Source organism: Delphinus delphis, chromosome 2 (assembly GCF_949987515.2).
Source record: "Delphinus delphis chromosome 2, mDelDel1.2, whole genome shotgun sequence".
NCBI lineage: Eukaryota > Metazoa > Chordata > Mammalia > Artiodactyla > Delphinidae > Delphinus > Delphinus delphis.
The window spans coordinates 83,775,303-83,801,368 of record NC_082684.1 but is presented as its reverse complement, the minus strand read 5'-3'; the positions used below and the strand labels follow the sequence as shown (position 1 = coordinate 83,801,368).

General features: G+C 38.8%; 1 protein-coding gene across 1 annotated transcript in view; it reads left to right on the top strand.

The window, feature by feature from the left end:
- FSIP1 (fibrous sheath interacting protein 1) overlaps window positions 1–26,066 on the top strand; it is a 179,394-nt gene that overhangs the window by 26,316 nt on the left and 127,012 nt on the right. The window contains exons 5-8 of the mRNA XM_060002281.1: window positions 7,870–7,968; window positions 9,999–10,123; window positions 11,610–11,720; window positions 19,808–19,966. Of these exons, the coding sequence (XP_059858264.1) occupies window positions 7,870–7,968; window positions 9,999–10,123; window positions 11,610–11,720; window positions 19,808–19,966 (494 nt within the window). The remainder of the gene's footprint in view (window positions 1–7,869; window positions 7,969–9,998; window positions 10,124–11,609; window positions 11,721–19,807; window positions 19,967–26,066) is intronic.

Genomic DNA, 26,066 nt, shown 5'->3' with positions numbered 1-26,066 from the left:
TCTTCTGGAGTCAATTTTGGCAATATGTCCACGTCATTGAGATTTTAAAGTATCCATTTCACTGAGATTTAAAATTTTACTCATAAAACTTCATATAGCATTCAAAAATGATAATTCTCCTTCTTATTGTTTATATGTCCCATTTCTTATTTCTAATTTTGTTAGTTGTTTGTTTCTCTTTTTAATCTGGAATTTTTGTAAAGTTAATTTTTAATTTTAGCACAATTTTAGATTTACAGGAAAAATATGAAGAAAGTACAGAGATTTTCCATATACCTGCAACGAGTTTCCCTTTTATTAAGATTAGTATGGTACCTTTGTTACAATTAATGAACCAATATTGATACATTATTATTAACTAAAGTCCATACTTTATTCAGGCTTTTAGTTTTTACCTGATGTCCTTTTCCTGTTCCAAGATCCCATCCAGTATACCACAGTACGTTTACTCATGTCTCCTTAAGCTACTCTTGGCTGTGCACTTTCTCGGACTTCCCTTGTCTTTGATGACCTTGGCAGTTTTGAGGAGTACTGGTCAGGTATTTTGTACAATTTCCAGCAGTTATGACTTATGTCATGGATTTCACATGATTCGATTTGTATTGTATGTTCTTGGGAGGAAGACCATAGAGTTAAAGTGCCATTTTCATTACATCCCATCATACTATCAGTATAACTTATCACTGTTGATGTTAACTTTGATCACCTGGCTGAGGAAGTATTTGTCAGGTTTCTCCACTGTAAATTTTCTCAAATTTCTTTTCCGTACTGTCTTCTTCAGAAGAAAGTTACTATGCGCAGCCCATACTTAAGGAGTGGGAGTTATGCATCACTTCCTTGATGGCAGAGCATTTACATAAACTATTGTGTGAATTATTCTTTATTATTATTTTTACATTTTATTTATTTATTTTTAAAATTTTCTGCTCTGGGTCTTTGTTGTGGCTCTTGGGCTTCTCTAGCTGTGGCGCGGGCTCAGTAGTTGTGGTGCGTAGGCTTAGTTGCCCCGCGGCGTGTGGGATCTTAGTTCCCCGACCAGGGATTGAACCCCTGTCCCCTGCGTTGGAAGGCAGATTCTTAACCACTGGACCAGGGCAGTCCCATTGTGAATTATTCTGCATGGGGGATTCATCTAGTCTCCTTATTTATTTATTTCACTATTGACTTGTGGATATTTGTTTATACTTTGGATTATTTCATTGCTCAAAATTTTACAGCTTTGACCATTGGGAGCTTGTTCAGTTGACTCTTGTGTCCTTTTGTCATATTTCCTCCACTGTGTGTTTTATTTTGCTGTTGTTGTGAGCACTTCCTCACTTTGTGGCTTCAGACTCATCTTCTTTGTTTCTTACCTGAGTCCTAGAATCAGCGTTTCTCCAATCAGCTGGTTCCTCTTATTGGAGAATGATACTAGAAACCAGATCTGGATGCTAGGTGTGCTTGCTGTTACTGGGGAGTTGTTGACTCTAGGCCTTCTGTGTAACCTGTTACACACTTATCTATAAATATCTCTATGTGTAACCATCTGTATCTGTATTAGGCTAAACATAGGTTCATACTTAGGTCTCTGACTTTATTACCCCATGGATCATTCTAGCCTTTTCTCTTGCTTATCTGTAACCACCACTCCAACAGTGAAACACCTGGCTCTCATCAAAGGCCATCCATTTACTTAATTGTTCAATTCTACCGTATGTGTGTAGTGATACCAGAATTGTTGACCTGTACCCCACAGGACATAACCTCATCAACCGGAGTACAGAGCTCACGTGCAGTTTCTATTGCCTTTAGTCTTGCAGAGTCTACTCATTTCCACAGTTACTTAAAGTGAGCATTTTCCCCTTCACCCCCTCCAGTGACATTATTTCATACATTGATAACACAGATTGTTTTATCAAATTCTGTATTTTATCCTGGGATTCTGTGACATCCTAAATAATCTTTTGAAAATTGTGTACATTAAGGTTCACTCTCTGTGCTGTGAAGTTATAGGTTTCCAAAAATGTATAGTGTCGTGTAACCACTGTTACGGTATAATACAGAATAGTTTTACCACACTTAAAGATCCCCTCTGTGGATGAATGGATAAAGAAGATGTGGCACATACATACAATGGGATATTACTCTGCCATAAAAAGAAATGAAATTGAGTTATCTGTAGTGAGGTGGATGGATCTAGAGTCTGTCATACAGAGTGAAGTAAGTCAGAAAGAGAAAAACAAATACTGTATACTAACACATGTATATGGAATCTAAAAAAAAAAAGAAAGAATGGTCATGAAGAACCTAGGGGCAGGGAATAAAGATGCAGATCTACTAGAGAATGGACTTGAGGACAGGGGGAGGGGGAAGGGTAAGCTGGGACAAAGTGAAAGAGTGACATGGACATATGTACACTACCGAATGTAAAACAGATAGCTAGTGGAAAGCAGCCGCATAGCACAGGGAGATCAGCTCAGTGCTTTGTGACCACCTAGAGGGGTGGGATGGGGAGGGTGGGAGGGAGGGAGATGCAAGAGGGAGGGAGATGCAAGAGGGAAGAGATACGGGGATATATGTATATGTATAGTTGACTCACTTTGTTATTAAGCAGAAACTAACACACCATTGTAAAGCAATTATACTCCAATAAAGATGTTAAAACAAACAAACAAAACGAACAGAGGTCCCCTGTGTGAATCGCCATTGAACTCTCCCTTCTTCCCCCAAACCTCTAGCCACCACCGATTTTTTTACTGTCTCTCTAGTTTTGCCTTTTCCAAATGTTGTATAATTGGAATCATTCCGTATGTAGCCTTTTTCAGAGTGGGTTTTTTAACTTAGCAATATACAGTTAAGATTCATCCATGTCTTTTTGTGACTTGATGGCTGATTTCTTTTTGTCACTAAATATTTTTCTATGGATGTACCACTGTTTGTTTTTCCCTTCATCTATTGAAAGATATCTTGATTGCTTCCAGTTTTTGATGAATACGAATAAAGCTGCTTTAAACATTAGTGTGCAGATTTTGGTGTGGACATAAAATTTCCATTTTGGGGGGTAAATATGTAGGAGCAGGATTGCTGGATCATACAATAAGTGTTTAACTTTGGAAGAAACTGTCTGTCTTCCAAAATGGCTCTACCATTTCATATTCCACCAGCAAAAATGAAAGTTCCTATTGTTCTGCATCCTTGCCAGCAATTGGTATTGTCAGTTTTTTGGATTTTAGCCATTCTAATAGGTATATATTGATATCTCATTGTTGTTTTAATTTGCATTTACATTTCCCTAATGACAAAGGGTGTTGAGTATCTTTTCAGGTGCTTGTTTGTCATATATATATTTTCTTTACTGAGTTGTCTGTTTAGGTCTTTTGCCCATTTAAAAAAATCGGATTGGTTGTTTTCTTGTTGAGTTTTAAGAGTTCTTTGTACATTTTGGATACAACTCCTTTGTCAGATATGTGTTTTGCAAATATTTTCTCCCAGCCTGTGGCTTGTAATTTCCTTCTCTTAACAGTATCTTTTGCAGAGCAGATGTTTTAAATTTTAATAAGCTTAACTTACCAATTTTTTCTTTCATGGATCATGCTTGTGGTGTTGTATACAAAAACTCGTCACTAAATTGAAGCTCATATAGATTTTTATCCTGTGTTTTAGAAGTTTTATAGTTTTGCATTTTACATTTAGGTTTATAATCCAGTTTGAATTAACTTTTGTGAAAAGTATAAGGTCTGTATCTATGTTCTTCTTTTTTTATTTTTTGCACATGGACATCCAGTTGTTCCAGCACCATTTGTTTAAGAGATTATCCTCTCTCTATTCAACTGTTTTGTTCTTTTGCTAAAGATTAGTTGCCTATATTTTTGCAGGTCTATTTCTGAATCCTCTATTCTGTTGCAGTGATCTATGTGGCTATTCTTTTGCCAATACCATGCTATCTTGATTACAGTGAGTGTTTTCTCTTTTTAAAATTATACTTGAGGATTTTTCTTTTTATACCTTTGTGAGCCAGTTTTGAATTTCTTTGCTAATTCTAACAATTATCTATATTTCTTTTCTTGAACTTGTTATTGTTTTCTCTAGCTTCTTCAGTTAAACTAGTTAAGCTCATTTTATTTTCTCTTAAAATATGTGTCTGCTAGGGCTGCCATAAAAAAAATACCACAGACTGGGTGGCTTAAACAGCAGAAACTTATTTTCTTACAGTTTTGGAGGCTAGACGTCTAAGATCAAGGTATTGGAAAATTTGTTTTTTGGTGAGGTCTCTCTTCCTGGCTTACAGATGGCCACGTTCTCACTGTGTCCTCACATGACCTTTTCTCTGTGCACAAGGGAAGAAGAGGAGCAGGGTGAAGATATCTCTGGTGCCTCTTCCTCTTCTTGTGAGGACACCAGTTCTATTGGATTAGTACCCCACCTAATAACCTCATTCAACTTTAATTACCTCCGTAAAATACAGCCACACTGGGGGTTAGGGCTTCAATGTATGAATTTTGGGGGGTTACAGTTCAGTCCATAACAATATGATAAAAGCCCTATTGCTATAAATTTGTTTCTGCATATAGATTTAGCTTTGTACTACATTCTTTGTTGTATGGTATCATCATTATTCTCTACAGGTTGTTATTGTACTCTTATTTCTTCATTGACTTTATAGTTAATTAGAAAATGGTGCTTTTCCCTTGTTCTCCAGGATTTTTTTTAAGCCCTCTGTTTTAAAAGTCAATGTGGAAATCTATAACACTGTGGGCATTGTTTTGATATTTTGAGTTAATTGAAATTTCCTCTGTAGGCTAATAGGGTGGTTCTTAATTGTAGGGGACATTTGGATGTGTGCATTTTTGGTTGGTGTCATGATGTGCAGTGGGAAGAGGTCAGTTTCTACCTAATCGGGGCAAGTGAGAACTTCTGGTTCTCTTCTATGCCACAGGCCAGTCATGCCATTGTATGTCATATGTTTCTCTCTGTGTGTGTGTTGGGGTCGGGAGGAGAGAGAGAGAGGGAGAAAGAAAGGGTGAATATATTAGGCCCTGTCTTCCTCTAAATATGCCACACTGCCATTGCTGCTTTGGAGCTGTCAGGGGTAGGTGTGGATCACTGTGTGTGGAGTCTCCTCTCAAGTTCCAGGTATGCAGTGAGGCAGAGCCCACAGGGCTCTGGTTTTCCCATTCTCTTTGGTGATCTCTATCCAACTCCAAGATTTCACCTCTAATGGGATGAGTGCCAGGGAGCAGCCTCACGTGTGTGTCACTTGTGTCTTCTGCAAACTCATCCCCTCTGATGTTCTTCTAGGTCCTTCCCATTGTCTGGGATGGGCTTTCTTCTCTAGGTGGCAGGAAGCAACTTAAATCAATCCTGCAATCTTCCTCTTTTAAGACTCTTGTTAAAAATTGTGCTGAAAACTTTTGAAAATTGTAAAGCACTATGAAATTGAAAGAGTCTTTCATTCAATTAAAAAAATGTTAATAAAACAATTGTGCTCAGTCTTTCAAGGTCTGGCCCTTGATCTCTCAAGGGAGACTTTTTTCCCCCAGAAGAATGTTTGTAATGAGGAAATTTGAAAATTTTCCTATTAACCTCTAATTTTGATATAATTTCAGACTTAAAGTCTGAAAAGTATGAAGAATTCTCAAATACCCTTTATACAGATTCTCCAAGTGTTAACATTTACCACATCCTCTGTCTTCCTGTCCACAAGAGGACACACACATGCACACAAATCAGGAAATAAGTATCGATACAATACTACTATCCAATTGACAGACTTTCTTCATGCTTTGCCAGTTGTCACACTAAAATCCTTTCTAGCAAAAGAAAATTCAATATAATGCATTGCATTTAATTGTCATATCTCTTTAGTCATTCTTTGTGTTTTATGACATTCGCATTTTGGAAGATTATAGGCCTGTTATTTTGTAGACTGTTGCCCAGTTTGGGTTTGTTTATGTTTCCATATATTGGGTTCAAGTTATGCATTTTTGGCAGAAATCCCACAGAAGTGGTACTGTGTTCTTCTCCATGAATCATATCAGGAAATGCATGATGTTGATTGTTCCGTCACTGATGATGTTAACTTTGATCATTTGATTAAGGTGGTGTCTGCCAGGTTTCTGCACTGTAAAGTTACCATTTTTCTTTCTGTACTGAATAAGTTATCTCATGGAAGGATACTATGAGGCTATTATCCTGTTATTCTTCAAACTTTCACCCATGAGTTTTATTATCCATTGATGATTCCTACCTGAATCAATTATTATTATGATGGTTACCAAATGGTTATTTTCTAATTCCATCATTTCTTCTACATTAATTAGAATGTTTTTTGACTATAAGGAAGAGCTTTCTAATGGAGGACTTTTGGAATTTAGAAAATGCTTTTTCTCTCTCAAGGAGTTGAGCTCCTGCAGTTGAATGTCTGCCTTTTACAACTATTGTCTTTTAAACTCAAGACTGAGCTATGAGGCCTTTGTTCTAGGCTGTACCCATCTTCTGTCTGAGGCAATGACTACCCTGCGACTATGGGTGAAGAGCCACAGGGTCACACGAATGATTTCAGCCTAGGAAAAACCCCTGGGTTTAAAAGCTTCAGTATCACCTTGCTATAATAGTTTTTAGTATTGCAAGTTTTCATATTTTTGTGTCTTTCTAGGTACTTTAGTTTAAAATTGAGTGAAACTGCTATTAAAAAGGAATTATGTGATCAAAAATAAATATATTACCACTTTGGATATGTGATGCAACTTAAACCAATAACAGAACGTTGCCAAATTGCTGACTCGATGAGCCTGCTTTAATGAATATTTTAAGACCCCTAATAGTAGTGGTTGCAAAACAATTAAAGTTTGAAAAGAACTTTAAACCTTTTTGCTTTTTGAGTAGCTTACCCCTCTCCCTGCAAGGCTTATACCACTAATTTACTAGATTAACTCATCAAAGATTGTACAAGGATTATGGTTGTAATGTCAATCCTGGTGATGCCAGATTATTATGAATTCCAAATTAGGGAATTGGATTGATGAATTTTTTTTTACTGTCAGAAGTTGTACGTTATGAATTTGGTGGTGTTTGTGTGTTAGGTTGAATGTATCTTGCCTGTATTGTCTCCGAGTAGATGCTTGAATCAGGTTTGTTTCAGAGGTAGGTGATGAATCCTGTAGTGTCTTCAAGACTTGTCATGTTTTCTTAAGCAAAAACATTTCTGTGCCATAACCTGGCAGATTCTCTCATATTAAGGCAAAGTGATATTTATTTATGTTAGCAGTTTCTTGTAAATATACAGTGTCTGAAGTAGCTAGTAGAACATGAAACAAATTACATTAAACAAAAAGAGTTAAAAACCACAATTTCCTAATTTCTTTAGGGATATTATCCCAAGAGAATAAATAAAAGAAAAGAAGGCTAACTGCTAAGTGTCTCCCCAGTTTTCTCTCTGAAACACATTCTGTTATTTTAATGACTGACCCTATATCTGAAATCTAAACCTTGGGGATCTAAAATAAAAAATAAAAACACAAAGTTATGCAGTGTGCACATTCTCCGTATTAAGAATATTAGACTTTGGATACATTATCTCCAGTTAATTAATATGATATTTTAGTGCAACCTTGTACATCCTCTTTGCACAGAAGTTCTAGGGAAATTCTGTTGATTATCTTGATTGCTCTGTTTTGAGTGGCTCATGTGTACAAAGATGATTATCATTTCTACCTGAAAGTGACATTGTCTTTTTTTTTTGAAAGTGACATTGTGTTAAAAAACATGTGTGGAGGGAATTGAGGAATATTGCAGAGAACATTAGGTCTTATCTTTTTTAAAACAACTGTTCACATAAACAATTCCGTATTTATTTTGTGTGTATTGAACACGTGATTTTTAAATCAATAGATCCTTCTTGCTATGAGCACGAAGATACCTTTTTCTCTGTGTTTCACACTCAAGTCCCTCCAGAAGACTATGAAAACTGTATACAGAATGTCAATAAAGGTATGTGATTTTACATACTGTCACAAGAAGATACTAGCAGTATGTAGAAATATTCACAGATGAAACGACTTGATGTGATTTAATTCAGTGGTGAGTGGAAGTAGGTGAGGTTATAGATGAAACAAGATTGGTCATTATTGAAGTTAGTTGTTGAGGGTTTATTATACCAGTCTTTCTACTATTGGATTGAAATTTTGTATAATAAAGAGCTAAAGAAGATCTGGCTGCAAGTAATAGAAACCTAGCTTTAAGTGAAAAAGAAAATTTATGGAAAGAATCCGGCTGGTAGACAGCTTCTTTGATTCCCAAGAGCATATCCTGTGGCTAGTCATTGAGAGGGCAATTCAATTCCTAAATCCTAGAGAAGAGACCAACTGATCTGTCTTGGGTTAGGTGCCCACCCTTCGTTCAACCAACTCATCCAACCTAGCAAGGGTTGGGGTCACTATAGGAACATGGCAGCTTCTACCCTGGATCACTACCAGGATGGAGAGAAGAGGACATTTCTAGGGAGATAATTCCTACCAGACAATCTAAGGTTTAATCCTATAATTTATTAAAAGTATATTTTAAAGAAACTATTATAAATGTAGACAGAGATGCATTTAATTTGATTTATTTTAATGTATTGTTTAAGAGAATATGAAACTTCAGCTGAATGAATAGACTTCATATTTCAACTTAAAAGACTGTATACAATTTGGATTATGGGAAAAAGTTATATATTTTATATCTAAGAAGGCCACTCTCCAAAAAAGTAAATCATACTTTAACTATTGATAGTTTATTAAAAAAATCATGTTATTGATTAAAGAATAAAACCCCAATTATAAAGGATAGAAAAGTAAAACTTTTCTTTTGTCTGAAAAGAAATTAAATCCAGAGATCTCACCCTTTTCCTTGTTCTTTTCAGCTAGTGTTATCAACATTTATTCTTTAATTATGAAATTTATACTGAATCTTTGATAATAAGCTGTAAATACACCAATTGACTAGCTCCCTTAATCCTTTTTATTGAAGTAACCTCTCTCATAAAACAAAGGTAACTTTTAAGTAAGCCTTGTATACATTGAGCTACTGGCTAGTGTTTTTTTCTGTTGGACTTTAATATGGCAATTTATCCTATTTTGTAAGGTGGACTCCATTTCTCATTTAAGAGGACTCTTCTTTCTGTGTATTTTTAGAGCTTTAATGAAGGATTCACATAATTTTTTAAAAAATGCTTTAAATGTGACTACAATGAAAACAAGATATTTTATAAAGGGGATAAGAGTCCACAAGTATTTTTCTTACTCTTGTCTTGAGTACTCAAGGTCTGAACAACTCAGAGGTTGACTCAAATCTCTTTTCAAAGGTTGAGAAAAACTGATAAATTGAAATGGGTTTTAGGGGTTTGTGCAGATAGGATGTGGAACATCCAGGACACTTATGCCCAGACTTTGCTTAAAAGACAGGGTTGAACAAAACGTTTATTCTGAGAGGGTGATGGCAAATTAACAGAGTAGCGGGTAATGACTCTAGCCTTACGGAAAGTTTTATTTCATATAAAGACTAAAATAAAATATATTTTAAAATTCCCATGACATCAGAGATTTCTCCTTTACATATATCACTTGAAGTTCTTTTTGTGTTTCCCGTGATTCCAAAGGAATCAGCATAAGAAGTTTGATACAGGATAATGAATAACAAAAGAAGTTTTATGAGAACTTCATGGCAAATTATGGGAACACATTTATCTTTTTAAGAATAAATCTCTGGGGAATTCCCTGGTGGTCCAGTGGTTAGGGCTCTGCGCTTCCACTGCAGGGGACACGGGTTTGATCCCTGGTCGGGGAACTAAGATCCTGAAAGGCGTGTGGCACAGCCAAAAAAAAAAAAATCTCTGTATGTATTAAGTTTCTGGATCTGGAATTTAGAAGTACTTCTATGTGTGTTTTATTTCTTATATATCCTAATATATGCTTAAGGTAAAATTTTAGCATAATGGACAATTATAATTCTGAAAAAATTTTGAACTTTCTTAATATTAGATTTTACGTATGGTGTGGAAAGAAATGAGTCATTGATCAAAGCAGAAAAGAAACCTTTCTCAAATACAGAAAAGATTGAGCTCAGGGGTAAACACAGCCAGGATTTTATTAAGCGAAACATTGAGGTATGTACTTAGAAATTTAGAAGCCAGAATGTGGGATGAAGTGAGCTGCAAGCATGGAAATAGTTGTGTTCATTGTCTTTAAATATTTTTTTGACCATGATGCACGTGTATGTAACTGAAACACTATATACAACTGATAGAAAAGTTTTATGAGCCAGTACTTAACTTCACTATTTTCTTCTCCATCCTATCCTATTCTATCCCATCCTACCCCTTTTAAAATTGCTAGCTGCAACTTACTACATTTGTTTCATTATGCAGAAATGAATCTGGTTCCTGCAGTTTGAAAAACATTTATTTAGAAAATAGTTTTGGACAGTGTTTCCCAGATTTTAAATTGCATATTTAAAATCAATTTTAAAATTGTTTTATTAAAGTAATGAGACTGATTTTATAACTGGTGCATTTAGAAATTTGAATGGAAAATTCTCCTGGCAGAGTTGGAGAGGCCAACTGGTTGTCTGCCCACTGCCCCTGCCCCTTCCGCCCAACTCTAGCAGAGCTTCCTGGCAGCCTGTCACTTGTCTCTTGCTCTGATTAGCTCCCTGATTTAGGGGCTCAACCTTGGTCTTACAGGCCCTGCGGTCTCACTTGGTTTGTCCTTAAGGCAGACTTAGACTAACTAAGGGCACAAGAACTCCTGTATTAGACCAGAATGCGAATTAATTTATAGCAAGAAATGTAAGTATGGGACAGAGGCTCATGGCAAACCACTCAGGCAGTTAAGTCACTAGAAAGCTACATTGGTGAGTGTGAAGTGTTAAGAGGAGAGAGTTAAGTAATTCTTCATAGTTCAAGCCTGATGCTTTTTCCACAATTAGCACGTCTTTTCCAGGCAGACTGGATTCTGGGTCAACCTGCTGCTGTGAGGACTGACCTCTGGGACTCTCGATTTTTCTGTGCTCCATCATTGTATGATCTGAAGGAGACCTTCTCCAGCTTGCTCTGTCTCTTTGTTCTGGCTCATTGTATGTTGATTTAGTGTTTAATTTTCCAAGAACAGTAAGGTTTTCCCCATATCCAAGTTCTTGCTGACACAGACAGCAGCTCCACCATATATTTCCCTTTTTCCCTTTTAACAATAGTAACTGAATCTTATTTAAACTCCTGATATGATATTCTTGAAATTTAAAAGCAGTTTCATTTAGTGAATATATGCCACATAGGAAGTGGTAAGATTCCTTCCAAATGTCTCAGCAAATATGTTTTTGCATTGATACATATTATATAAAGAGAGGTTTGCAAACTGCCCATGTTTTAATTTTAAATAAAATGTTTGTTGAAATGGTTGAATATCTTTGCTTGGAGAATGGACCTCTATCAAAAATTTGGCATAAAGTAAAATTACCTAGCAAATGAAAATGCCTAATCTCACAAATTTTACCTTAGTGTTTCTGTATTGTAGAAGCCTCAGGTCCCATTTTTATTTTTCCTGAACTATGAATTGCTTTGAGTATTTAATATTTTCCATTCATACATTCTGTAGTTGGCCAAGAATTCAGGACAACCAGTAGTTATGATTGACAGAGAGAAGAAAAGGCTGGTTGAACTTTTGAAGGACTTGGATAACAGTGATTTGGGGCTGTCCAGTTCTGAGGTAAGTAAACTCTGATATTCCACAAGCTCTACACTTCTTAATTTTTATTTCTTTAATCATGTTATTGACCCATTAGCATAAATTTATAGTAATTTTTCAAATTATGGAACAATATTTCTGACTTTAAAAAATCCCGTTTTGGGCTTCCCTGGTGGCGCAGTGGTTGAGAGTCCACCTGCCGATGCAGGGGACATGGGTTCGTGCCACGGTCCGGGAGGATCCCACATGCCACGGAGTGGCTGGGCCTGTGAGCCGTGGTCGCTGAGCCTGCGCATCCGGAGCCTGTGCTCTGCAACAGGAGAGGCTGCAACAGTGATAGTCCCGTGAAACGCAAAAAAAAAAAAAAAATCCCGTTTTACAAATTTATTTTTATCTAAATTTTCCAATTTATTCTTGCCGATTCATTATTGACTCTCCTATGTCATTATAAGAGTGACGACAATTGGCTTTCACGATAATGACCTCTGCCTATGATGTGATGGGCTTGGTCATTGATGACACAGAATTGTGTTTCTCTGGATCCTTTTATTTTGGACATTTCTTATTATCCCTAAACTGGTTCCATGATATTTTAGCGAAGTCTGCAGTAATCCTGAAGAGCACCATCCTGCTCCTGCCCAGGTACCGCTGGGCATCTAGTTCCGTGAAGAGTCTGGGGCGAGCACAGACTGAGTGTAAGGAGGGGAAAAGCGTGAATCCAGGGTGCGAATGCAGGTATTTATAGGGCCCAGACAAGCACATAAGGAGTGCAGTGGCTCAGCGTTTGTGCTTGTTTGCATACTAAACTTATAGCCATATTCTTTTTATTTATTTATTTTTTAAAGTTATTTCTGAGATATACATTTTAAAGTAATAACTAGAATTCTTATAACATTATATCAGAACATATAATATTTTTAGAAATTTCATGTAATATCTGAAACATTTATATTAACATATTTCCATACAAATAACCCAAAGAAAGTTTAGTATTAGGTTTTTTTTTGTTGTTTGTTTATACTGCAGGTTCTTATTAGTCATCAATTTTATACACATCAGTATATACATGTCAATCCCAATCGCCCAATTCAGCACACCACCATCCCCACCCCACCGCGGTTTTCCCCCCTTGGTGTCCATACGTTTGTTCTCTACATCTGTGTCTCTATTTCTGCCCTGCAAACTGGTTCATCTGTACCATTTTTCTAGGTTCCACATACATGCGTTAATATACGATATTTGTTTTTCTCTTTCTGACTTACTTCACTCTGTATGACCATCTCTAGGTCCATCCACGTCTCAACAGATGACTCAATTTCGTTCCTTTTTATGACTGAGTAATATTCCATTGTATATATGTACCACAACTTCTTTATCCATTCGTCTGTCGATGGGCATTTAGGTTGCTTCCATGACCTGGCTATTGTAATATTCTTACTTCTACAAAGAAATACATTCTCCTGTGTGCCTTGAAGCTCTTAGCCTTGTCGTCTAGTTTTTATTCCCCTATGTTTAATAGAGATGATGTGATAAATGCTGCTGGCACCCTGCCCAGATCCCTTTTACCTGGCACATGTGTGCATCCATCCCCCTGCCCTGTGCCAAGGGTGCACAGCTGCCTCCTTCCCTGGAGAATTGCCCTGGGCTAAATGGGAGCTGACCAGCTCAGGACAGCAGCCCCCGCCTCCCCTCACATCCCCTCACCTTGAGATGGGATTAGCTGTGCCCTGCAGTTTGTCCTCCATCTCTTCCCCAGGGGTCACCCAGTCTTCAGCTGAGACCATATCCTCACCTAGCTTTGTTTCCTTGTCCTAGCCTGCTCCCCTCACACCCCTAATCCTGAAAGCATCCCCCCACTAAGTCACTTAAACAAGAATCTCTGCCTCAGGTTCCAGATCTAGGGAACCCAGCCTAAGACGTGTAGGTTCAGAGGGTAGTTTTTGCTCTGGGTAAAAAGCAGAGCATGTGCAGCAATATCTGTAGCCAGTGGGGGAGAGCGTGCTGGTCCGTGGCTGCTGCTGCATGGAAATCCTGCCCAGGGCTGCCTGGATCCTCCAATTCGTCAAGAGAAGCTAGAAATTCAGATGAAAAGAAAAAAAATAACAGTTCTCTATCATTCCTACTCCAGGAAAGGCCAGTGTTGTACTGGTATATATTCCTCCAGGTTATGTATTCACAGCTGACACTGTGGTCTGTAGAAATGGAGTCTCCAGACACTGCAGGTGGTAGCGGAGAGTGGTTGTGTGTGCTGGCTTTGGCAGTCTGTTGTCACCTGGGCTAGAATGCAGGATCCATCATTTCTCAGTTCTGTCACCTTGGGAAGTTATTTCTCTTCACTTCAGTTTCCCCCTAGTTCTGGAGAGAAATCTAAAGTGGTCTCACTGGCCTAGGATCAGTGTTGGCAGGGGGCTGCATTCCTCTCTGGAGGTCCTTCAGTAATTAATTAGTCTCCAAAATCTTATATCTTAACAGGAAAGGATCTTTGGTATGCTTTTATTTCCCTCTTCTCCCCTTTCCTCTCCTCCAAAATGTATTGAAATCACCTGGAATTTTAGTTCCAGGATGTTAGAAGTTTTTCCCTTTATTTAATAAATTAATAAATTTATTTATGGCTGTGTTGGGACTTCATTGCTGCGCGCGGGCTTTCTCTAGCTGTGGTGAGTGGGGGCTACTCTTTGTTGCGGTGCACGGGCTTCTCATTGCGGTGGCTTCTCTTGTTGTGGAGCATGGGCTCTAGGCGCACAGGCTTCAGTAGTTGTGGCACGTGGGCTCAGCAGTTGTGGCTCGTGGGCTCTAGAGCTCAGGCTCAGCAGCTGTGGTGCACGGGCTTAGTTGCTCCGTGGCATGTGGGATCCTCCCGGGCCAGGGCTCAAATCTGTGTCCCTTGCATTGGCAGGCAGATTCCTAACCACTGCACCACTAGGGAAGCCCAGAAGTTTTTCCTGTTTTTTTTTTTTTGCGATACGTGGGCCTCTCCCGTTGCGGAGCACAGGCTCCGGACGCGCAGGCTCAGCCGTCACGGCTCACGGGCCCAGTCGCTCCGCGGCATGTGGGATCTTCCCGGACCAGGGCACGAACCCGCATCCCCTGCATCAGCAGGCGGACTCTCAACCACTGTGCCACCAGGGAAGCCCCCAAGTTTTTCCTTTTAAAAACAGTATGCGTCTTATATTTTAGGAATCTTTCTCAATAGTAGCCAAATTTTTAAATCACGTCATTACCTGTGTATTTAAGCTCAACTAATTGTTTATTTGTACAAATCGTTTTTCCTGAGTCATTCTTCTGGAATTAAAAAAAAATTTCCCTGAAATAATAATGGTGTGTAGATAATTTTTTGAGTCTTTGCCTATTCAAAAATTTATTTTTCCCTCATTTGAATGATAGTTTCAAATGGTGGTAGGTAAATCCTAGATGCAAAATCCTTTCTTTCTGGAAGCATCTAGGATTTTCTCTTTATTTTTGAGTTCACAGATTTTATCAGAATGTATTTTATGTGTGTCTTTAAAAACATTTTTGTTCCTGCATGGTACCTTGTAGGTAGGCCCTTTTTATCTGAAGGTTCAAGTCTTTTTTCTGTGCAGAAAATTATCTTATTTCTTCCCTTCTATCATCTCTTTTTCTTTCCTTTTGGGCTTCCTATAAAGTGGGATATCAGTTGGGAATGGGATTGACTTCAGGTAACAGAAAACTTTATAAACAGTGACTTCAGCAAGAAGTTTATTGTTTTCAGTAACAAGAAATCCAGGTATAAGTACCTAATGTCTTTTGATCTTCTTGACCCATGTTTGTAGTGTGGTTTTGTTTTTAGGTGTGCAATATTGCTGCTATATGTAATGTGTTAATTTTCCAGGCAGAAAGAAAGGGGGAAGGGGAAGGAGAAAAGAGACTCCTCTGAAGTTTTGCCTTTTCCTTTGGGAAGATGTGGTGTCCCCACGACTTCCACCTGCATCTCACTGGCCAAGCTGTCACGTAGTCATTTGTTTCATACAGCTCTGCAAGCGAGACTGGGGATTCAAGTATTTCATTTTCTCTTTTTTTGTGGCAGAGGAAGGCAAGAAAGGAGGAGATTGGAAAAGGGGACTAGGTCAGTCAATGTACCAGCCCATAGATGGGTATAGAATCTCCTGGATCTCTCCTCCAGGTCTTAAAATATTTTTCTCATAATCTTTATCTTTTTTGTCATTTTGCTCATATAAGTTCATTTTACGGTTTTCCTAGTTGGGTTTCAAACATCTCTATTCTGCTACTTAGCTATGCAGCCCTCTTTTGAGATTGTTGTTGTTATTTTTACAGTTACTATTGTTTTTAAACTAATATTTGCTGAGAGTTCTTTCTGTAAGTCCTCTGAGGAGAAAGTGTCCTTTCTTATTACCTGATGTGGGAGATAGACATTTTATACGGAGATTCTATGAAGCCATATAGGTGGTGGCACATGTTGGAATAGAGATGTAGTGGAGGAAGATGTGAATATGGCAGGAAGCATTTAGGAATACTTTGAGGAAGGGACCGATCTACTGTTTTCTCAAACTGTACGAAACTTCTTGCCACGCTTCACATTTGCTGTAGTCTTTCAAGCGTCTGTGTGCCCATTTCTTTATGGAGTGCTCCGCCACTTCGTCTCTGACAGATCCAACGTAAAGAGGATGACTAACATGATAGTTATGTTTGAATTCCACAGAACTCATTTCCGCTGGTTGTTCCTTACAGTGGTATGTTTGACTGTATGGATGTAATATTCTCTTAAATTTCTCTAGGATAGGTAGAATTTTTTAAAGATTTCCTCCTAGTTAGGGAACTCACACTTGCAACTAATGGCTCTCCCCAACGCTGGAAGCCTCTACTGTCACCCTTCCCAACAAAATGGATTTTGCATCAGATCTTAAATTACTCACGTCTAAATCAGTATTGAATGGGTGAGTGTGATTGAGGACCCTCAATACTGGTGTGAACCCTAGCTATAAAGCAGGGTGGTGCAGAGCATTTCCTGGGTTCTGTCTTAGGGAGACAAGACTCCTACACATTGCAAGTCTAGACAGAAACACACATACCGTCTACTACATGTTACACATAATTTGCTTCTGTAACAGCATAAAGCATGAAACATTTAAATTTCTGTTGAATTTAATCTGCCATGTTCTTTTACCTCCAGTGTCATTAAAAAGAATTCCCTTCAAACACGAATTTAAAATTTATTAACCAATATTTAGTCATTGATTCCATTGTTTTTTTTTTTTTTTCGTCTGATTCTTTTTTTCTCTTTTAGGTCATACAGTATTTATATCACTTTTATTTAGGAAAAATTAATCAGAGTTTCTTATTTGTGAGTAGTTAGGTATTTTTTTTTTTTTTTTTTTTTTTTTTTGCGGTACGCGGGCCTCTCACTGCTGTGGCCTCTCCCGCCGCGGAGCACAGGCTCCGGACGCGCAGGCTCAGCGGCCATGGCTCACGGGCCCAGCCGCTCCGCGGCACGTGGGATCCTCCCAGACCGGGGCACGAACCTGTGTCCCCTGCATCGGCAGGCAGACTCCCAACCACTGCGCCACCAGGGAAGCCCTTAGGTATTTTTTTTAATAATTATGTATAACTTTCATATGCCAACTTGCAAGTATATTTAACATGTTTATTACTGTATCATATCCATATATGGATATAGTGTGGTCTCCCTTTCTCCCTATTTTCAGACATTTCGGCTTTTTGCAGTTACTCTTTTTTGTAAGTAACATGGCAAAAACCAATTTAGTCAGGGTTCTAGGTTGCAAGAAACAGAGGCAGATTTTGGTTAAAAAAACAAAGCGAATTTATTGGAAGACTTGAGTAGCTCACAGACACAGTGGGAAGTTTGGAGGACCGGGCTTGTAAACCAGGCAGTTATCAAGGTAGGCAGAAAAATGGCCCTAGAAACTCCTGAGAATCAGTCTGGTTCGGAGCTGCACCGAGGCCACCAGACACCCCCGATAATGATCACTGCTGCCACCTTCACTGCTATCAACACTGGATCCTCACTGCTACTGCTGTCACCATTAATCACTTCCCCACTTTCCCTGCATCTCTGAATCTCTCTCTCTCCCTCAAGAGTCAAAGTCCAGGGTGTTCCCTTCTGATTGGCTGAATCTAGGTCATTTGCTTGTCTTCTTGATGCCAGTGGGTAGGGAGAAGGAGTGTCTGGTGGGTACCTGTTCCCTAGAGAGACTCATGCAGTATTTGGTTTCACTGAAGCAGAAAGGGAGATTGGATGCTGGGGCCAGGAAGAGACAGTGTAAGTCTTTCTGCGTAAGTTTTTGCATGTACTTCTTCTGGTTACCACTTACGGTTTGATCCCTGGTATTAGAGTCATGAAACCAAAGTGTGTGTTGCCCTCCATCTGCCCCTTTATTCTTAGTGTTCTTCATGATCCTCCTTGTGCTACATGCTTCCCTTTGTGACCTCACCCATTCCCATGGTCTAAGGGTTTGAACCATTATAGAATTATGGGTGAGTCCAAAGTGCTTATTTCCAATCCAGGTCTCTATCTTGAACTTCAGACAAACATATTTAACTACCTAACATAATCTGTGGATATCCTGGGGACATCTGTGGATATCAGAAGGCCCCAAACAGAATTCATCATCATCATTTTCCTCCTCAAACCTACCATGTCTCTGGTATTCCCTAGTTTGGTCCTTATGACCACCATCCCCCTAGCTGATAAAATCAGGAATTTGGTTTTTATCCTTGATCCTTACTCCTCCCTTCATTCTTTCATCAAATTGTCTCCAGATTCTGTAAACTCTGCTTCCTAAGTATCTCTGGAATTGGTCCTGGGTGCTTCATTCCCAGGAAACATTCCGACTTCAGGCGCTCATCACTTTTCTTGTAGGTTACGGCTTTTGCTTCTTAACTGGATTTTCTGCCTCCAGTCTCACCCTCACCTGCTCCAGTTTTAAAGTGCACAGCCGATTGTGTTGTTTCTCTAAGATGCTACAAAGATTATTTCCTTTAGGAAGCATTCTCCAAACACGTTTTCTCCTTGCCCCTTCCTGTTAACAGAGGTTAGTTGACCCTCCCTGTTCTCCATGGAACCCTGGGTTTGCCAGCACTTTTCACACCTTGTTAAAATCTTTGCTGTCCAGAGACTGAGAACTCCTGAGGGCAGGACCGTGTGAGATTCATATTGAATCACCAGTGCCCAGTGTAATGCCTCCCCATAGGAGGCACTCAGTACGAGGATTTTTTTCTTTTTTTTTTTTTTTTCGCGGTATGTGGGCCTCTCACTGTTGTGGCCTCTCCCGTTGCGGAGCACAGGCTCCGAACGCGCAGTCTCAGCGGCCATGACTCATGCGCCCAGCCGCTCCGCAGCATGTGGGATCTTCCCGGACCGGGGCACAAACCCGTGTCCCCTACATCGGCAGGCGGACTCTCAACCACTGCGCCACCAGGGAAGCCCAGTACGAGGATTTTGAATGAATGTTATGAATGGCTTTTAACCCATTAAGAAACTAATGTTAGTTCAATAATGAGTTAGATGAACAGGTTTTTTTTTTCAAATATTTATTTATTCGGCTGCATCGGGTCTAAGTTGTAGCACGCAGGATCTTTAATTGCGGCGTGCGGGATCTAGCTCCCTGACCAGAAATCGAACCTGGGCTCCCTGCATGTGGAGTGTGGAGTCTTAGCCACAGGACCACCAGGGAAGTCCCTAGATGACCAGTTATGATCATGAAACCCAAACAACCGAGTCTATGTTACTTTTCAGGGACAAATTTTGAAAGTAACATGTCCGTTACAGGGTAAACATGATTTCTTCCTTATTCAACATGTCACAAACCACTTTTTTCAAAGTGGAGAAATGAGAATGTTATGAGACCCAGACTGTGAGGCTAAGAGAGTTATTCCGTAGGGTAGAGCGCCCACAAAAGGTAAGCAGATACTTTACGCAGAGTTGGCAGATAATAAAACCTTAAACTATTGAATTTTTTTTCTTGCACTATCCCAAGTTAATTCTGTTTTTTTAATATTTGTTTTGTTTTTTATTTGTTTTTGTGAGGAGCACTGATGTAGCGGTCTGAAAGGTATATTTTGGAAAAAAAATGTAGCATAAGAATGACCTGGTGATCCTTGTTTTCTTTTAGGGAGATCAGTCTGGCTGGCTGGTCCCGGGAGAAGGATACACACCTGCAGTCACCCAGCATGAGCAGCTTGCTAAAATTGATACAAAACTCCAAGAACTTTCTGCCATTTACCCAACAATTTCCAGCTCTTCTCCAAGACCTGAACTTCAGAATGATGAGGTATGTTTAACTCTAGAGCCCATAGGCTGTTCAGGTTTATGTGTGCTAAAGCTAGTTCACATAATATGACAATCTGCTTGTTAACTAAAGAGGTTTCATCCCAGTTGCCTTTTCAGTGACTGCAACTGCAGTGATAGTGATTTCTACAACAGTGTCTATTTTCCTTTGCCAGTTTCCACTTTCTATTCATTTTTTTTCAGTTGGTAATTTGCTGAGATGGGGTGAAATATTTATTTTAATATTGTTATATCTTTATGATATAAGCTATGCTTGATCATGATCAGGAGAGAGGAGAGGGAAGAGAATAGATACAGCACTCCTTAGTCCTTTGAGAGCTTTACTTCTTTTTGTTCCTTTGGTTCTAGGTGTTAGCGGTGGCAGTCACCTGTCCCTTACTCTGACACATTCTTCTAGCTCCTTTGATTTACCAGCAAGCAGTGAAGTTCACTCTGTTGATAACTTCTCTCCTGTGAGAATTTTGAAATGAGTATGTTTCCTTTCTTGATAGTTCCCTCAAATATTCTTTTACAAAACTAACAGAGGGTGAAGAAAAATGGAAGGGTAACCACAGCTTTGGAGCAGTAAAATTCCTTTCTCCCCCTAATATTTCAGTACTTCGTGGGATCTAGTTTGGGGTTGGGTGGTAGTTTTTGCCTGAAGAGAAAATGGCTGGTCTTTTGTTATTCCACTAACCCTCTACCAGTTTTGTAAACATATCACCAAATCATTTTCTGTACAATATTAGATGCATGTGATTTTCCTGGTTTTTAAGAAGATTTAAATAATATCAGTAGCCTATAGGGAATAATTCTGCTTTATAGTCAGTCTTTTCTCCAACCTGTCAATTGAAGATTAGGGATCTGGGTTTGGATCAGTTGAAGCTACTTCAGAGGAAAGGCGCAGTGTTAAGATGTTCCAAAGAAAGTTTGGTTGTGATGGAACCTTACGGAGCCATCGCAGCTTCCTTAAATTATGTTCCTAAGGGCCAGGCACAGCTGCCTCTGAGCCCTTTACACAGCAGTATGGTGGGAGTGGGAACCACTGTTTTCTGGATTGAGATCAGAGTTCTTGGAAGACAGAGAATTGGAATCTCTGTCCCTACCCAAATATACCGCAGGACTTTGATGCATCAACAGGTATGCTGCTAGTTTATTTATGTTACTGGGTGCCATTTCCCAAAAGGAGGAAGCCAGGATGGGGGAGTAAAATGGTTCAGGGATATTCTTTGATCTTTTTGTGTTACAGCTGAGTTTTGTTGTTGTTGTTGTTATTGTTGTTAGATATCAAGGTTCGCTGAGATCTCAAAGCTGGATAGTGGTCCTAAAGATAGAAAATGTCTACTTTGTGACCATCAAATGTTATTCCTGAAAGAGAGACTGAGAATTTAGAGATTTGTTTAACCATTAGGACTTCTGATAAAGTATGACTGTGGTCATTGTCATCTCCGTCACATTTTCAGAGTTCACATTTATGGTTTAAACAAAATACTTAAAAAATAATCAAAGGGAAAACCAGTACATTACTTAGTTGTTACATACTGATATTATATATTTTTGTGTGAAACAGTATATTTAGAGAAAAGAGAAAACTGTATTTTGGGACTCCCACTGGCTGCAGAAACAGAAAAGTAACATCGTAGTTGTTGAAAAGAAATAATTAGTGCTTCTTGTATGCAAAAAAGAGTGTATTTTAAGGTTTCATTCAATTTCCTGTTGGCATTTCCTCATTTCTAACTAAAACCAGGATTGCATATTGAATTTTCAAGCCAAAAATGAAAACATGGCAAATTATTTTACGGATATTATTATTATTTTTTAACATCTTTATTGGAGTATAATTGCTTTAAAATGGTGTGTTAGTTTCTGCTGTATAACAAAGTGAATGAGCTATACATAAACATATATTCCCATATCTCCTCCCTCTTGCATCTCCCCACCAGCCTCCCTAGGTGGACACAAAGCACCGAGCTGATCTCCCTGTGCTATGTGGCTGCTTCCCACTAGCTATCTGTTTTACATTTGGTAGTGTATATATGTCCATGCCACTCTCTCACTTCATCCCAGCTTACCCTTCCCCCTTCCCGTGTCCTCAAGTCCATTCTCTACATCTGCGTCTTTTTTTTTTTTGCGGTACGCGGGCCTCTCACTGTTGTGGCCTCTCCCGTTGTGGAGCACAGGCTCCGGACGCGCAGGCTCAGCTGCCATGGCTCAAGGGCCCAGCTGCTCCGCGGCATGTGGGATCTTCCCAGACCGGGGCACGAACCCGTGTCCCCTGCATCGGCAGGTGGACTCTCAACCACTGCACCACCAGGGAAGCCCTATCTGTGTCTTTATTCCTTTCCTGCCAGGAGGTTCTTCAGAACCATTTTTTTTTTTTTTAGATTCCATATATTTGTTTAGCATACAGTATTTGTTTTTCTCTTTCTGACTTCACTCTGTATGACAGACTCTAGATCCACCCACCTCACTACAAATAACTCAGTTTCATTTCTTTTTATGGCTGAGTAATATTCCATTGTGTACATGTGTCACACCTTCTTTATCCATTCATCTGTCGAACACTTAGGTTGCTTCCATGTCCTGGCTATTGTAAATAGAGCGGCAATGAACATTGTGGTACATGACTCTTTTTGAATTATGGTTTTCTCAGGGTATATGCCTTGTAGTGGGATTGCTGGGTTGTATGGTAGTTCTATTTTTAGTTTTTTAAGGAACCTCCATACTGTTCTCCATAGTGGCTGTATCAATTTACATTCCCACCAACAGTGCAAGAGGGTTCCCTTTTCTCCACATCCTCTCCAGCATTTATTGTTTGTAGGCTTTTTGATGATGGCCATTCTGACTGGTGTGAGCTGATATCTCATTGTAGTTTTGATTTGCATTTCTCTAATGATTAATGATATTCAACATTTTTTCATGTGTTTGTTGTCCATCTGTATGTCCTCTTTGGAGAAATGTCTATTTAGGTCTTCTGCCCATTATTGGATTGGGTTTTTTGTTTTTTTGATACTGAGCTGCATGTGCTGCTTGTAAATTTTGGAGGTTATCTTTGTCAGTTGCTTCATTTGCAAATATTTTCTCCCAGTCTGAGGGTTGTCTTTTCGTCTTGTTTATGGTTTCCTTTGCTGTGCAAAAGCATTTACATTTCATTAGGTCCCATTTATTTATTTTTGTTTTTATTTCCATTTCTCTACAAGGTGGGCCAGAAAGGATCTTGCTGTGATTTATGTTTTAGAGTGTTCTGCCTGAGTTTTCCTCTAAGAGTTTGATCGTGTCTGGCCTTACATTTAGGTCTTTAATCCATTTTGAGTTTACTTTTGTGTATGGTGTTAGGGAGTGTTCTAATTTCATTCTTTTACTTGTAGCTGTCCAATTTTCCCAGCACCACTTATTGAAGGGGTTGTCTTTTCTCCATTGTATATTCTTGCCTCCTTTATCAAAGATAAGGTGACCATATGTGTGTGTCTGTTTTTGTGCCAGTACCATACTTTCTTGATTACTGTAGCTTTGTAATACAGTCTGAAGTCTGGAAGCCTGATTCCTCCAGCTCCATTTTTCTTTCTCAAGATTGCTTTGGCTATTCGGGGTCTTTTGTGTTTCCATACAAATCGTGAAATTTTTTGTTCTAGTTCTGTGAAAAATGGCATTGGTAGTTTGATAGGGATTGCATTGAATATGTAGATTGCTTTGGGTAGTATAGTCATTTTCACAATGTTGATTCTTCCAATCCAAGAGCATGGCATATCTCTCCATCTATTTGTATCATCTCTCTTTCATCAGTGTCTTATAATTTTCTGCATACAGGTCTTTTGTCTCCTTAGGTAAGTTTATTCCTAGGTATTTTATTCTTTTTTGTTGCAATGGTTTCAGATTTTTGAAACTATTGCAAGAAATGACTTCAAAAGTGATCTGAAAAATCACTTTCAGATTTTTCATCATTATTGTATAGGAATGCAAGAGATTTCTGTGCATTAATTTTGTATCCTGCTACTTTACCAAATTCATTGATTAGCTCTAGTAGTTTTCTGGTAGCATCTTTACGATTCTCTATGTATAGTATCATGTCATCTGCAAATAGTGACAGCTTTACTTCTTCTTTTCCAATTTGGATTCTTTTTATTTCTTTTTCTTCTCTGATTGATGTGGCTAAAACTTCCAAAACTATGATGAATAATAATGGTGAGAGTGGGCAACCTTGTCTTGTTCCCGATCTTAGTGGAAGTGGTTTCACTGTTTCACCATTGAGGACTATGTTGGCTGTGGGTTTGTAATATATGGCCTTTATTATGTTGAGGTAAGTTCACTCTGTGCCTACTTCCTGGCGGGTTTTTATCATAAATAGGTGTTGAATTTTGTCAGAAGCTTTCTCTGCATCTATTTAGATGATCATATGGTTTTTCTCCTTCAATTTGTCAATATGTGTATCACATTGATTGATTTGCATATATTGAAGAATCCTTGTATTCCTGGTATAAACCCCATTTGATCATGGTGTATGATCCTTTTAATGTGCTGTGGAATTCTGTTTGCTAGTATTTTGTTGAGGATTTTTGCATCTATGTTCATCAGTGGTATTGTTCTGTAGTTTTCTTTTTTTGTGACATCTTTGTCTAGTTTTGGTATCAGGGTGATGGTGGACTCATAGAATGAGTTTGGGAGTGTTCCTCCCTCTGCTGTATTTTGTAAGAGTTTGAGAAGGATAGGTGTTAGCTCCTTTCTAAATGTTTGATAGATTTCTCCTGTGAAGCCATCTGGTCCTGGGCTTTTGTTTGTTGGAAGATTTTTAATCACAGTTTCAATTTCAGTGCTTGTGATTGGTCTGTTCATAGTTTCTGTTTCTTTCTGGTTCAGTCTTGGAAGGTTATGCATTTCTAAGAATTTGTCCATTTCTTCCAGGTTGTCCATTTTATTGGCATAGAGCTGCTTGTAGTAACCTCTCATGATCCTTTGTAATTCTGCAGTGTCAGTTGTTACCTCCCCCTTTTCATTTCTAATTCTGTTGATTTGAGTCTTCTCCCTTTTTCTCTTGATGAGTCTGGCTAATGGTTTATCAATTTTGTTTATCTTCTCAAAGAACCAGCTTTTACTTTTATTGATTGTTGCTATCATTTCTTTCATTTCTTTTTCATTTATTTCTGATCTGATCTTTATGATTTCTTTCTTTCTGCTAACTTTGGGGTATTTTTGTTCTTATTTCTCTAATTGCTTTAGGTGTAGGGTTAGGTTGTTTATTTGAGATGTTTCTTGTTTCTTGAGGTAGGATTGTATTGCTATAAACTTCCCTCTTAGAACTGCTTTTGCTGCATCCCATAGGTTTTGGGTCGTCGTGTTTTCATTGTCATTTGCTTCTAGGTATCTTTTTTTTTTTTTTGCTGTACGCGGGCCTCTCACTGTTGTGGCCTCTCCCGTTGCAGAGCACAGGCTCTGGACACGCAGGCTCAGCGGCCATGGCTCACGGGCCTAGCTGCTGTGCGGCATGTGGGATCTTCCCCGACTGGGGCACGAACCCGTGTCCCCTGCATTGGCAGGCAGACTCTCAACCACTGCGCCACCAGGGAAGCCCGTAGGTATCTTTTGATTTCCTCTTTGATTTCTTCAGTGATCTCTTGGTTATTAAATAGTGTATTGTTTATCCTCAATGTGTTTGTATTTGTTACAGATTTTTTCCTGTAATTGATATCTAGTCTCATAGCGTTGCGGTTGGAAAAGGTACTTGATATGATTTCAATTTTCTTAAATTTACCAAGGCTGACTTGTGACCTAATATATGATCTATCCTGGAGAATGTTCCATGAGCACTTGAGAAGAAAGTGTATTCTGTTGTTTTTGGATGGAATGTCCTATAAATATCAATTAAGTCAATCTTGTTTAGTGTATCATTTAAAGCTTGCGTTTCCTTTTTTATTTTCATTTTGGATTATCTGTCCATTGGTGAAAGTGGGGTGTTAAAATCCCCTACCATGATTGTGTTACTGTCGATTTCCCCTTTTATGGCTGTTAGTATTTGCCTTATGTATTGAGGTGCTCCTATGTTGGGTGCATAAATATTTACAATTGTTATATCTTTTTCTTGGATTGATCCCTTGATCATTATGTAGTGT